The 15,358-nt window shown below is 25.5% G+C and overlaps 1 protein-coding gene across 1 annotated transcript; it reads left to right on the top strand.

Moving 5' to 3' along the window:
- Positions 1 to 1,013: 1,013 nt before the first annotated feature.
- Positions 1,014 to 2,644, top strand: LOC114193721 (WRKY transcription factor 18-like). Its single transcript, XM_028083625.2, has 4 exons — positions 1,014 to 1,177; positions 1,324 to 1,659; positions 1,760 to 1,876; positions 2,041 to 2,644. Exons 1-4 carry the CDS (start codon positions 1,115 to 1,117, stop codon positions 2,329 to 2,331), a joined length of 807 nt encoding a protein of 268 aa, XP_027939426.1. The 5' UTR covers positions 1,014 to 1,114; the 3' UTR covers positions 2,332 to 2,644.
- The last annotated feature ends 12,714 nt before the right edge of the window (positions 2,645 to 15,358 follow it).

The raw sequence follows: 15,358 nt of genomic DNA, 5'->3' as shown, positions 1-15,358 counted from the left end.
ATACTTGAAAAGGAACTTAAACAGTTTTATTAATTGGGAAAAAAAGTGGTAATTCACAGATGACATATGGAAGGTAGAAGCTGAAATAAAATATGGAAGAAGTTTTGTTCTAACTTTGTCGTGTCACCTGTATATAAAACAACCGACAAATAAAACGACGGTTTATTAAGGGGATAAATATTTTTTTAGTTTTTAAATTCTGATGCAAAATTAAAATTTATTTTTGTGAAATTTTTTTATATATTTTAATTCTCAAATTTTTTAAATAAATAAATTGTTTTGAAGGATTAAATATGTTTTTTTGCTTAACATTTGGTAAATGTTGAAATTAGTCTATTTCAAAACTTTGGACCAATTTATTATGTTTCGAAATACATGTGAATTTAGTCATTTTAATCAAATCTTGTTAAGTTTATTTAATATTTCAAGCACATTTCATAATAATATTTAACTTAACATTAAAACAAAAATATGTTAAACAGTATAAACAACTCAAATACAATCTCGAATGCATACGAAACATTAAATAAACCTAACAAAATTTGATTAAAAGGACTAATTACACATATCTTGAAAGATGAAGGACTAAATTGGTCAAAAATTTTAAAATAGACTAATTCCAAAATTCATTAAAAGTTAAGAGATCAAAAATATATTTAACCCTTTCTATAATTCAATTATTTTTTATTGTGTTAAGTTTTTTTTAACATATTAATTGTTTATATAATTTAACATAATTTCACTTTAGAATAAGTTAAAAAATGGATTTAACATTTAAAAAAGTTGAACTAATTAAATAAAAAAATTATATTTATTTATTTGTAAAATTTGAATCAAATTTTATACGAACCTAAATTTTATTTCATGTAAAATTTTAATAACTAAAACAGACTTAACCTTTTATTAATATATAATAATAATGTTTCAAAAACAAAACGTGTATGCTTAAATATACACCAAAGCAAAGCAGTGACGACATTTGGGTGACGTGAGTTCATCATGTTGCTTTTTCTTCTCATTTCCTGCAACTTTCCTCTCTTCTCCTCACTCTTATATATCTCTCCCCTCACTTTCTCCCAAACATTAATTTCATTTTCTCTTCCAACAATCTTCAATGGAACCAACATGCTTGGATACTTCACTCAATCTCAACGTTCATCCTTCTTCTCTTCACACGGTCAGTACATATTCTCATACACAAAAAGCATCAGTTTTCTGTAAGAATCAAAATTGTTGTTGTGTATGAAGGTTTGTATCCAGAAAAGGGTACAAAAAGAATCATTTTACTTCTTGAATTTCTGACACCGAACATTCTGTGAGCAGGACATGGTTTTGGAGGAAGAGTTGCAGAGGCTGAGACGTGAGAACAAGAGGTTGACTGAGATGTTGACCCACTTGTGTGACAGCTACATGGTTTTGCAGAAGCAATTGACCCAATTGATGAACACAAATTTAGAGCAAGAGCAACTTGAATCACGCAAGAGAAAAGCAGAGAGTGAGTGTTGTACCAACAAATTTGGTGTTGTTAACAACAACAACAACAACAATGGTGAGTGCAGCTCCATAACAGAGGATTCCTTCAAAAGGTACAAGGATTTCAGCTCCTCCCCAAAGGTTCAGAAGGTTCTTGTAAAGACAGAAGCTTCTAATAACAGCTTAGTAAGTTACTAAACTTGTGATTAGCATCTTCAATTTTGATTAGTTATCTCTGAATAATAATACTAACAATCTTGATTTTGTTTTTTGGGTGTAATTGAAGTATGTGATGGATGGATATCAATGGAGGAAATATGGTCAAAAGGTCACTAGGGATAACCCTTCTCCTAGAGCTTACTTCAGGTGCTCCTTTGCCCCAACCTGCCCCGTTAAAAAGAAGGTAACTTTTTTCACACTTTAGTAGTAATTCAAAATCACTGTTAAAAAAACCGATAAACTCATTGTATTAGGTTTTAGACGAGATTGATATTAATATCTTATGTAAGTTTATCTTAGTTATTGGTGAAACTTTTTGTAACTTTGTGATGAACAAATATTGTGCAGGTGCAAAGGAGTTTAGAAGACCCTACAATACTTGTTACAACATATGAAGGAGAGCATAACCATTGTAATGAAAGAGGTGAAATTGGTTCAAAGCAAAGTGAAGGAGGAAAAGGGTCAAGTCCAACTGTAAGGCTTGATTTGGTCAAATCAGGATTGTTTGAAAGTGCCCAAAAGTCATCTATCCAACAATTTTTGGTTCAACAAATGGCTACTTCTTTGACAAGGGATCCCAATTTCACTACAGCACTTGCCACTGCCATTTCAGGAAAAATTCTAGAGGCCAAATGGTGAATTCGTTCACACACACACACACATTATTAATTTTAAAAATAATCTTTTTTTAATTGGAACAAGATTGAAAAAGGTTATTTTCTTAGAATAAGTTCAACCACAGCATGTATGCTCTTAGCAGGGAGTATGTTAGATTGTTTGCTTCTTTCTCAGAGGCTGCAGAGTCAAATATATATATATACACCGTAGGATTGTATATAAAAAAGTGAAGTGGAAAAAAAAGGTTGAAATTCCATTGGTATTTGCATTTCCTTTCCAATAAATTTGTGAACTTTTTTTCTTTTTCTGACCAGCGAAATTAGTTTCACTTAAATCTTAAAGTATTGTGAATCCTTTGTCAACTTCTTACCACTAGATACATTCATTTATATGGTTTGGGTTATTAGTGAAATCTTGTATAACTAACCTTCACACTAGGGGTGGCAATATGGATTTGATATGACCTGTCGGACCGACTCGCATCGGCTCGCAGACCTGCAAAAATAGCATGGGGCGGACCAGGATAGTGAACCCGTAGGCTCATATTAACCCGTGGTTCGCGCGGGCTGGCCCACAAAGCCAGTATAAATAAAAATAATAATAATAATAAATTAAAAATTAAAAATTTGTACTTGTGTATATCAATTATTTTTTTATGGACTCTTGCATTAATGTTTCAAATTCTTATATGACTGATAAAGACAAGTATTATGTATTGTTTACTGTGCTAAAATTTAAAGAATAGATCGTGTATGTCATAGTACGAACATGATAAAAATGTTAAATTATCAATTTATCATCAAACTCTCCCAAAGTCTTTGCTTAATTTTGTGAACTTCTTAAAATTTTCCAATTTTTTGAATATTGAAAGTTTTATCATCAGAATTTAAAAATAAAAAATAAAAAAAAGCGGCCTGGCCCGCGAGCCCGTAGTTATGCGGGGCGGGCCAAACATTTCAACCCACAATTAAAATGTGGGGTAGGGCGTGCCAACCCGCATTGTACGTGCCAAATGTGGGGCGGGGCGGGCCGCATTGCCACCCATACTTCACACCACTAATAAAATTTATATTTGAATTTCCAATTATTCATTAGAAGACAACCTTTAACTTTTCAAGAATGAAATCAAAATACCATATAACAATACAATTATATACAAATCATATCATATGAAAACACCTTTAAATAGCAAAACATATAATACAAAAATAGGAAATATTGCTGGAACGAGCTACCTTCAATCGAGCGATTTGTTCTCACTTAAACGATATAATCCTAAAAAAAGAATGCATTTAGTCTTTTTTTTCACTTGAAAGATGAATTGTTACTTCAGTGACACTTCATTGTTCAAGAAACATCATTCAATAAAAAAACCATAAATTGAATGATGAGTTATTGCTTGAATGATGTACCTCATTGCTTGCAAAAAAACTCCATATTTGGAAATCAGTATTCAACATCTATCTCACTTGAGTAATAACTAATCAAAGTGAGACATCTAAAAAATAAAAATCATAAATCACTTGCACTTAAGTCAATTAAGTGAGAGATGTAAAAAATAAAAATCATAAAACACTTACAATTAAGTCATGTGAAGGTTTTCACATATCAATACACACATGTCTTTCTATTTCATTCAAAATCACATCATTAAATCAACACTAATACAAAATCACTATCTCTTAGGTTAGCGATCTAAAAATAAAAATAAAAGAGTTTGAAATCATATTTTCACATTTTTGTTCATTCAATATTGTAAAACTACTCCAAATTTAGCTAAGAAAGTTTTATTCCAAAACTTCATTAATTCAATACACTATTACGATTCCAAAGGCTTGGTAAAGAACCACATTGAAATCCTAATTATAGAAGAAAAAAAAACTTCTCCCAAAAAGAGATAAAGAAAGAGTTTTAAAGAAATAAAGAAAGATAAATGAGAAATAAAAACATTTATTTTTTCTATCTTAACCTAAAAACATAACTACCATTTTCTTATTTAACTTTTATAAATCAACTCGTATTTTCTTTTTGTCTCTGATTGGTGAAAAAAATTATATCCATCTCATGTTTAAATTAAAAGTAAACAATATATGTATAGTGTTGGAAATCCCATATCAAGTAGAGATAAGACAATTTCATAATATATATGTGAGATGCAAATCTCATCTTACGAACGGGTTAAGACAATTGCACCTGCTATCGAACCGCTAACAGACCACCCATTAATTTCTAATCTAATAAATGAAAAGTTTGTTTTTGCTTATCTACATACTTATAATACATAAATTATAATATATTTCAAATAAGTAACACTCAGTAACTCTTCTTCAAATTTATAAAAAATGTTATTTGATAGACAACACACAAAATTGAAACAAGTTCAGAAATACTCATTTTATCATTTTTTTTTATTTGTGATAGAAATAAACTAAGGTAAGAACAAATATTCATTATTGATTTTAAATGTCATAAAAATCCAAAAGACACAAGTTTTTCTTACCACTACAACATATTCTTAATGTGACAAACATGATATACAAACAACAAGACGCTCACGCAAAACCACAACCGAGTTCTCTAAGAAATAATCACAATCACGATCACAAATTAAAAGGAAAAGTTTAGCAAAAACAAAACTCAACGACGAAACAAATTGGACAAAAGTTGTCCAATAGAAGCCCATCATACAAGAAGAAGAAAAAGAAGACTTGGTCAGAAATGAATCTCAAACTAGCATTATTTCATCATTAGAGACAAACTAACTCGAAAAAGCATTTTTGACATGTTTCGCACAATGAAAAATAATGAGAACCTATATATGATATATAAAAGTAAATTTATGTCAAACTCCTTATTGGTTGACTAGACAATTTATGTTAGACCCAATAGTATTTGACATAAATTATCTTATTTATGTGAGCTAATAAAGAGCTTGACATAAATATCTTCTACTTATTTATAAAAATGTTATTACGCTTTTTTACGTGAATTATTTCACTAGACATAAATTAAGTATCAGATAATTATTTCTCTGTTGATGAACTATCAGATCGAATAAAATGAAATTTGGAACTAAGAAAATCGGTAAAAGTAAAAAGAGAATTTAAATGTAATTAAACTCATTTTTATTTATTTACTATGCATTTAGTTTGTGAATAATGTTTTCAATTTAAAAATTGTGTTAGGAAATCATTATTGACGTGATGGATATATATATATACAAATATCATATAAAATGTTAAAATTATTTATTGCTTATTTTACTTTTACTTTTAGAATAATTTATTATCTAATTTAATTGGAACACTTTTCATTCCAACTTAATCTACTTTGTCATTTTTTATTGACAAAAATACATGTAGTTGTGTTGATCTAAGAATGAGCAACATTTAATTCAAATGACAAATATATGTATTGAATTTAAGAAAGTTGATTGCCTATCATGTAAATTAAGCATTTTTGTTTTTTATTAGTGATCTGAATTAAGAATATTCTATTATAAACTAATATTTGATTAATTTAAAACAAAAATAATTTATGAGTGGATCTCAACTTTACAAGTCAGGATATTTATTGCACCAACATTCCTACATCCACCAATGTGTTTTTGGTGTTCAAGAACTTTTTCTTCTTCTTTTATCACTTAATATTTTAATATCAATGGTTTAAATAATAAGTTAAACATATATCTCTATTAATTATAGCTTCTTGTGCTTAATTAATACTTATACTTTACAAATTAGTCAATATATTTTCACCAGGTAACCTCAAATGATTTCATACAATATAATTTCATGCACTCAATATAAATTGATAATTATTCAAATGCAAGTCCAACTCAGGTAAATATTATGTCATTAAACATTTATATATTATACACACATGTCATTCAAATTAATTTAAGCTTAAATATACATTTCAATTCAATCATAAATTGTTTGCAAACTACTTCTCTAACATTTCAGAGTAATCTCAATACATTTTAGGTTAAATTACCCTTTTGGTCTTTCTATTTGTCATGAAATTTCATTTTGCTTCTTACGTTTTTCGTTGTCTCAATTTGGTCCTCATTTTTTTAAAAATGACTCAATTTGGTCCTCACAGTTAACTTTGACCAGACGGTGTTAAAGTCAATGTCACTTTGACCAGACGGTGTTAAAGTCAATGTCACGTGTCAATTTCTAGTTTTTTTTTAATTTTTTTAATTTTTTTTGAATTTTTTTTGAATTTTTTTTTGAATTTTTTGAATTTTATTTTTATTTTTGACACGTGTCATTTCACCGTTGTGCCACGTGTCAAAGTAACTCAATTTGGTCCCTATATTTGTTTTTAGTTTCAATTTAGTCCCAATTTTTATAAAAATGAAGCAATATTGTCTCTCCTTAGATTGAGACTCAATTTAATCTTTGTATACAACTGATGATGATATTCTTAATAAAATTGACATTTTTATTAAATATTTATAGAAATATTTTTAAATAATTTTTTTTAGTTTTATTATTAAACAAAGTGAAACCCCAAACTTAATTTCAAAAATTAACAATTTTGTCATCATATATAAAGGCATCAAGTGTATCATATTATACAAATTTGGTAAAGATTAAAAATCAAATAACTTGTCACACATAAATTTAGGAACTAAATTTCAAGTTCAAAACAAAATCAAAGTCTAATATTTTGTGTAGAATTTAAAGTTAATTTAAAATATTTATAGAAATATTTAATAAAAACGTTAATTTTAGTAAGAATATCACCATAAAATTTATAAAAAAGTAAATTTAGTGTCAATTTGAGGAAGGACAATATTGCTTCATTTTTACAAAAATTGAGACTAAATTGAAATTAAAAACAAATATAGGGACCAAATTGAGTCACTTTGACACGTGGCAAAACTGTGAAGTGACACGTGTCAAAAAGAAAAAAAAAATCAAAAAAAAATCAAAAAAAAAATCAAAAAATACTAAAAAAATAAAAAAAACCAGAAATTGACACGTGGCGTTGACTTTAACACCGTCTGATTAAAGTTAACGGTGAGGACCAAATTGAGTCATTTTTAAGAAAATGAGGACCAAATTGAGACAACGAAAAACGTGAGGACCAAAATGAAATTTCATGACAAATAGAGGGATCAAAAGGGTAATTTAACCTACATTTTATTACCTAGTTTGCAACCTATACTAAAATTATATATATTCAACTACCCCAACTAAAATCATATTCGCACTACAACAAAAATCACTTTAGACAACAACATAAAATTATGATATAAATTATAAAAACCGTGGTCTAAAGATTAGACCACAATTTTTTAGGCGTGGTGTAGGTGAGTGTAGCTATAAGTAATAGACAACGGTTTTTAGTATGACAAGATTTTTAAAACCGTTGCTACAAATTCTCACAATAAACAACAATTTTACATGTTGATTTTATACCTTACCTATGTTTTTAGACCACATTTTTACTAGTTTTGCCCACATAGTTTAAAACAACAATTATATAATCATGAACTTTCATGATATTTATATATCATTTATAAAAATGTTGTTTATTATATGTTTAGACTACATTTATTTAGCCGTTGTCTATTTTAGTGTGGTCTAAATTATAAATTGTTGTAGTGTCGAAATCAAGTACAATTTAGTATCCACCCATTTAAATCCAAAGAGACCACAATTAAGTTTTAAAATTCCAAACCAACTACTATGTTCCTGGTCAACAACAACAAAATCACACATGTTTCGATTCAAACACCTCAAAGTGTAACATCAATATATAATAATTCATAAATTAGAATCTAATTCAAATTAGTTTTCTTACCTAACAATATACTTTGTATTTTGACCATCCATGTTCATGCTAAGCGACATTGAAGAACCATACAATGATGACTCAAGCTTAGGTATTACTTGGGCAATATCAGGCAAAAGTAAAATTTCACCAACAAATACAACATATTAACTTTTAATACTAATTTCTAAACTCTATACCTTCAAGTTCATATTTTAAACATCTCACAACTATACACATGCTTATATACAATCATTTCCACATGCATATTTATGCATCAAGATTACATTTTTAAGTCTTTGTTTCGATATTTCTATTGAATATTATAAAATAGATACTAAAATAATTGTCTTAGGTAATGAACCTATTAAAAAACTTTCTACTGTGCACTATCAAAATAAGATTTTAATGAACACAATGTACCAATCCTTACATTGATCCCTAATCAAATTATCAAAGAAAAGAAGAAGAAAAATTAAATACATATACTTATATTCATAAAAAAAAAATCTAATCAGTTTATTGTAATTCTTAAGTTATTATTTTCTCAAAGTTTATATTATATATTAAGAAATGGACTTTAAATTTAATTTAACCTAATAAAACCAATTTGTAAAGTTTGATTTACACTATTTATATAATGTAAATTTATCTTATCTCTAGTCGATGTAGAATATTTAACACATCATTTATGCTGAGACATATACATATCGAACATGAAACTTATGAATAATCCAATATCAAGTCAATAACGATGTCTAACAAATACTTGATAGAATAAAAGTATTTTTGTATTTTTGTAATAAAATACAAAAATATTTTTAAAAAATGAATTTTAAGTTTAACTCAATCTTATAAAAGTATTTTTGTAATAAAAACAAACTTAAAACAATGAAGGATTAATACAAATACAAATATATCTAATAATATCTAACTTATATTATGTTGTATAAATAAATAACTTCAACCTTCAAAGTCGAGAGAAGATTTAGAATAAACCTAATTTTAGCATTTTCTCTGCTATTAATGATTAAAGACTAAAAAAACACTCATATATTCTAAAATATCTTTCACAATATCCAAATTAATTTTCCATTTTCTATTTGTTTTTCATAAATATCTTTCGGCGTCTACATATGTGTTTCACGGGTTTGATCTCTTCTTTAAAAAGCAAGACACATAATGAAGTTGTCCATGTTACACCGAAAGAAGAGATAACTGATATCTCACGCGCACACATATATGAAAAGGTTGCTTACAATTTCTAACCTTCGAAAAGTAATGGATGACAATTTTGTATCCATCATTTTTCCTGTCAAAAAATTTGAGTCACCTTGTCAAAAAGATAAAGAGAAACCTATGTGATGCTTTTTTTCCGTACAACCTCGATGCTGTGACATACTATAGCAACGTGATTTGGAAGCAAAACATGTGGCCAACATTTTTGGGAATCGTGGCTTAACCACAACTATGCATTCATTCCTTAACAAAGTAACATCATTAAAGTGAATACTATTTTGTGAGTTTGTGTTTGGTTGGACAAGTTCTTTATCCACAGGACGAAAAGATCACTACTCAAAATTTTTATATGATCTTTTTGTGAATTTGTTAAAAAAAAATTATTGAAAAGGATTTTTTTTTGTTATTTTTTTTAAGAAAACAAATAATTTTTTTGAGAATAATTATTTTTTACAAAATTTTAAAATTAACAAATATTTTCTATAAAATTTATTGTCAAAAGTGTTTCATACAAAATATTTTATAAAAAAATTGACAGTAAGTTTTTTAAAAAAAATTTTATAACAAAATTTATAAGTATCTTTTAAAAAAGAATTTAAAACAAATTGATAGAAAATATAAATATTTTTAGTAGAAGAATTCATGTTGAATTTGACTATCTTCGTTCCCATTTATAAAAAAAAAAACAATCTATCATACTACATTTACATGTTGTTTTAGTTGTTCATGTGTGAAATTGTTCACTACCTTTTCTCTATAAATAAACCTCTTAATGATGAAGTTGAAATTTCAATAGACCGGTTGTTTGTTAGGTTGAAGTTATTAAAACACAAGTGTTTCGAAAATCGATTAGTTGATCAATGTAGAATAAAAAATCGAATACATTTATATATGACTTTATAAATGTATGTGTAAAAAAAGAGTTGTATTTATTATATTCATGAATTAAAAAATTAGGCATAAGTTGAAGTATTATTCACATAACATAACCAACCCCAAAAGAATAATAACTATGTCTACTCACTCCCACGTCAGATTTCACACTTATTATAATTTTGACAGTAATAAAGAAGTGATGATATTCATTCACATCACAACCAATCTGAACATAGAGTGTGGAGCCTTTACTTCGTTATAAGAGTCCAAATTATGTTTTTCTTGTTGACATTGTAATTGGAGATGAAAGAAAAATTGTGTGAGTAATGTTTAAATTGTTTTTAATATTAATGATTGACATTTGGATTGCTAAATTATAAGTAAATTAATAATAGAGTATATAGAGGAGGGCGACGTAGGTAAATATTTGATTGTTTTTATTTTTATATAATTTATATTAAATTTTTCTTACTTTATTTGATATTTTAATGTAAATGAACTAAGTAATTATAATTTTTTATTGTTAGTTGACATTGAAGAGAAGATGTGTGGGTTTTTATATTGAATTTTTTTATAATATTATGTTTGTACTATTTTCGTAGAAAAAATTGATAAACATTTTCGTAGATAGTGTGCCAATATAAGTGTACACATTAATTAATAAAGATGAAAATAAGATATAAATTTCATAATTATGAAGTATATAAAATAGATATTGGTACACTTGGTTTACTTTAAAATAACTTGAACCAGTTGATTGTCATTGTTGTGGACGGATCGTTGTGGAAGCCGAGGTCTTATGGTCCTTCAAATTTTTAAAAGTTTTAAAATTCTATGCAGTATATGTTGAGAATTTATAGCGATTAAATTAGGTTTTTTTTTATAAAGTATATAATTTAATTTTAATAAAAAAATATATAATTAAATATAATAAAAATAAAAGAATTATTAGCATTTTTTTCATATTTTTTAGCTACTCATCAATTGTACTAATTTTCTATTTTGACATGCTTTCTTTTTGTTTATATAAAAAAATTATTATTTTTGTTTTCATTCTACATATGTTTTGTTCTATTTGTAAAAGTAAAAGTAGCACTCTTTTATCTCACTTGATATTGAAATATTAGTTTATAATTAATATTTATTTTTATTTCAAGAGCTTTTTGTATTTGTGAACATAAAATATAAATTATCTATTATGTGTTTTTTTATAACATAGATTTTTAATTGTGCCTAATTATCATAACTTTTTATTTTATAAATTATGTCTTAATTTTTTATTCAATTTTGATAAATTATATCTTAGTTTTAAACTATGTTTTTTCTTTAAAAAAAATATATTGATAAAAAAAAATATTTTCGTTTTTTACGAGTGAAAAAATGAAGATATATGTAAAGATCAAAACAATGCATATTTAACTTTTTTGCATATCTTGAAATATGAAGTATGATACTACTCAATTGATTAGAGCAAATCTTTCTTATTATTCAAATAATATAGGTGAGAAATTTCATATTAATTATTTGTGATCCAAGAAAATATTCTCCTAAAATATGGGAATATCCTCAGTAGAGCCAAAGCATAAGAGGGGTGGGTGCCCCCTATTTTTTAATTTTTTATATTATATGTATATATTAGGAATTTTCAAATTTTTCTAAATTTTTTAAAATTATATGTAGTATACATTGAAAATTGATGGAAATTAAATTGATTATCTTTTTATTTTAAAACAAATTTTTAAAATTGGTCTTATGGTACTTCAAATTTTTAAAAATTTTAAAATTTTATGCAGTATATGTTGGGAATTTATAGCGATTAAATTAGGTTTTTTTATAAAGTATATAATTTAATATTAATAAAAAAAATATAATTAAATATAATAAAGATAAAAGAATTATTAGCATTTTTTTTTCATATTTTTTTGAACTATTCATCAATTGTACTAATTTTCTATTTTGACATGTTTTTTTTTGTTTATGAAAAAAAAATTATTATTTTTGTTTTTATTTTACATATGTTTTGTTCTATTTGTGAAAGTAAAAGTAGTACTCTTTTTATTTTACTTGATACTGAAATATTAGTTTATAGTTAACATTTTTTATTTCATGGACTTTTTGTCTTTATGAACATAAAATGTAAATTATCTACTATGTATTTTTTCATAACTTAGATTTTTAATTGTAAAAAAATGAAGTTACACGTAAAGATCAAAATAATACATATTTAACTTCGCATATTTTAAAACATGAAGCATGATACTACTCAATTAATTAGAACATATCTTTCTTAATATTCAAATATTTATAGGTGAAAATTTTCATATTAATCATTTGTGATCCAAGAAAATATTTTCCTAAAATATGGGAATAGCATAAGAGAGGTGGGTGCCCTCCTATTTTTTAATTTTTTTATATTAAATGTATATATTAGAAATTTTCAAAATTTTCAAAATTTTATTAACTTATATGTAGTATATATTCAAAATCGATGGAAATTAAATTGGTTATCTTTTTTATTTATTTTATAAAACACAATATTTAATATTAATAAATAATAAAACATAAAATTAAATATAACTGAATAAAAATATTTATTAAGATATTTTTATTTTATTTTTCGTTGTTTTTTTTAATTTTCACAAATTGTACCGAAGAAAATATGAACACAAATTCATTATTTATGTTCTCATTTCTCATTTATTCTCTACCATTCTTGAAGAAAAAAATGTAATTCTTTCTTCTCGCTTAATAATGAAATATTTGTTTAATAGTTAGCATTATTTTTTATCTCACGAGCCATTTGTTTATTTATTTTTTATGAATATAAAAGAAAAGTAATGTATTATGTATTTTTTTCATAACCAATTTTTAATTGTGACTTTATTGATTATTGTTTTTTCACTTAATAAAATATTTGTTTTATAGTTAGCATTAGTTACAATTATACTAGTAGTTACAATTATACTAAATTATGTTAATTTTTATTGTATAAATGAACTAAATTTTGTATTAATTTTTATTGTATTAATAATAATAATTAAATTTATAAATTTTGAGCGTGTTATTTTTTTGTCATCACAATTATTTGTCAAGATCCCATTGATTAATAAAGAAATGAAATTAGAAAAATTTATTTAGATTGGGGTTCATATTAAATGCAACTTAAAAACTATTTTTTTTAAGAGAAACATCTAATTGGTTTAAAATGTTTGCTTTCTAAAAATGAAGCTTATTGTTTGTCATCTTATATGTTTAAAATGTATGTTTTTTATTAATGACATTAATTAAATATATGAATTTTTGAGTGTATTTTCTTGCTTTTCAAATATATTGGTCAAATTCTACCGCTGATCTTGTATTGTTATGAATACATGTCAAACTATTGCCAAAAAATTGTGAGTACAAAAATCGAATTAAACGTCTTTAATATGAATTAATTCATTCATAGTACTTATTAGTATGATGAGGTGTAATTATAAATTGGTGGGTTAGGTCCAATTTTTCTTGAACTTTTCCTTCTATATACAGTTTGTTGTTGAATACCTTTTTCTACCAATTGTTTATTAAAAAATTAATCACTTTGATTCATTTGTATGAAAGCAAGAAAGATGATTTCTTAGAAAAAGAAGAATATGGACAAGAGTTATTAAATTATTTCTTTTTACTTATTCATCTTGTATAGGTTGAGAAAATATTCTTTTAGGAGTTGTTCTAACTCCATGTTCTATGAGATAATATTTTGAAATTCTGAGATCAATCATAGTTTTGTCCTTTAAATTTTTTTGAAAAGGTTTGTAATATTTTATCACATAATATAGAAAGTTATATTAATTATTATTTATGATTGATTTAAAATCCTACTAGAAAAAAAAAATAATTAGTATTTTCTATTAACTCCAAAAATACTTTTCATAATTGCGTTCGCAAATTGACCCTTGATTTTATTTAGTATTTACATCTTAGTCCTTGAATTTTTTTAATAATTATCATTTAGTCCCTCATCAATTTTTGATTATTGTAATTAGGATTTTGATAAACTAATTATGTTTGCAAATACTTCAAAATTTCAATCACAATTATTCATTCAATATTCAACTCTTAAATTTATAATCATTCTTGTTTCTTATTTGATTCTAATATGAATTTAAATTAGAATTTCTAATAATTTGGGATTTTGTTGGTAATTCCATGGCAAAAATTCATCACTAATAAGATTTATAGAAAATATCCTAAAATTTTAGAAAAAATAAGAATCAAGATAAATTGATAAATAATCCATAAAAATATATGTCAGAATGTATTAAAATCAATTTGAATTGCACACAGTCTTTTTCATCAAAGAAGTTTTTTTATAAAAAGTTTGGTATGAACCTTAAAGTAATAGTTATTGTACTATAACTAATGTCACAAAGTGACAACTATTTTAACTTTTTTTTTTTTTTTCTATCACATGTGGAAGTGTTGGATGTCAAAGTCTTTAGAATGAGTCGACAAAGGTGGAGTACTATGGCCGAGTTATAATTATGAAAAGAAAGGAACAAATCAACGTACGCTACTTACAAAAAGACATGTCCATTCAATTTTCACTTCACCCATTCTTAGTTTGGAAGTTAGTACAATAATGTTACATTTTTCAAACAAAAATTACCTCAAAAATCAAAATCTCAAGTAAACTTATATAAAAATTTGTAAAATGAAATTTTTACTTCCAAAAAATTTGTCATATATAGTTGGAATTTGTAACCGGTCTCAGTTTTAAATTACTAATAAATGAGAATTTAAAATTGTAAATGTGTGAACTGGAGAGGTAGTGAGTTTCACGTTATGAAAAGAAGGTCCAGAAAATTCCATTCCCTCTAGGAGGTGGAGAAGTCAATTAAAAATATGATGTTTTGTCTTAAATTGAAATAAATTGAAACAAGATGGTCGAAGAAGTATAAATACAGTGGATAGTGGTGAAGTAACAAATAAAGGCCTTGAATAGAAGGAACAGAGAGTTACGTGCATGGATTGTATTCCACTTGCTGCAGTATCATTTGTCTTCTACAAGGACTTTCAAATTCCAAGAACAACCACTTTTCTTCTTTTCTTTCACAACCCATCATTTCTAGAACTGCTTATATAAATCTCTCAAATTTAAATAATT

This window comes from Vigna unguiculata, chromosome 8 (assembly GCF_037176805.1).
Source record: "Vigna unguiculata cultivar grain cowpea cultivar isolate G323 ecotype 2 chromosome 8, ASM3717680v1, whole genome shotgun sequence".
In the NCBI taxonomy this organism is placed as follows: domain Eukaryota; kingdom Viridiplantae; phylum Streptophyta; class Magnoliopsida; order Fabales; family Fabaceae; genus Vigna; species Vigna unguiculata.
The sequence above is the reverse complement of the archived record's forward strand: the minus strand, read 5'-3'. Positions and strand labels throughout refer to the sequence as shown.

Bases quoted from the DNA above. Each gene is read 5' to 3' on its own strand.
- LOC114193721 (XM_028083625.2), top strand. From the start codon at position 1,115: ATGGAACCAACATGCTTGGATACTTCACTCAATCTCAACGTTCATCCT. The intron at 1,660-1,759 runs GTAAGTTACTAA...GTGTAATTGAAG, and splicing joins AAGCTTCTAATAACAGCTTA to TATGTGATGGATGGATATCA. The intron at 1,877-2,040 runs GTAACTTTTTTC...AATATTGTGCAG, and splicing joins CCTGCCCCGTTAAAAAGAAG to GTGCAAAGGAGTTTAGAAGA.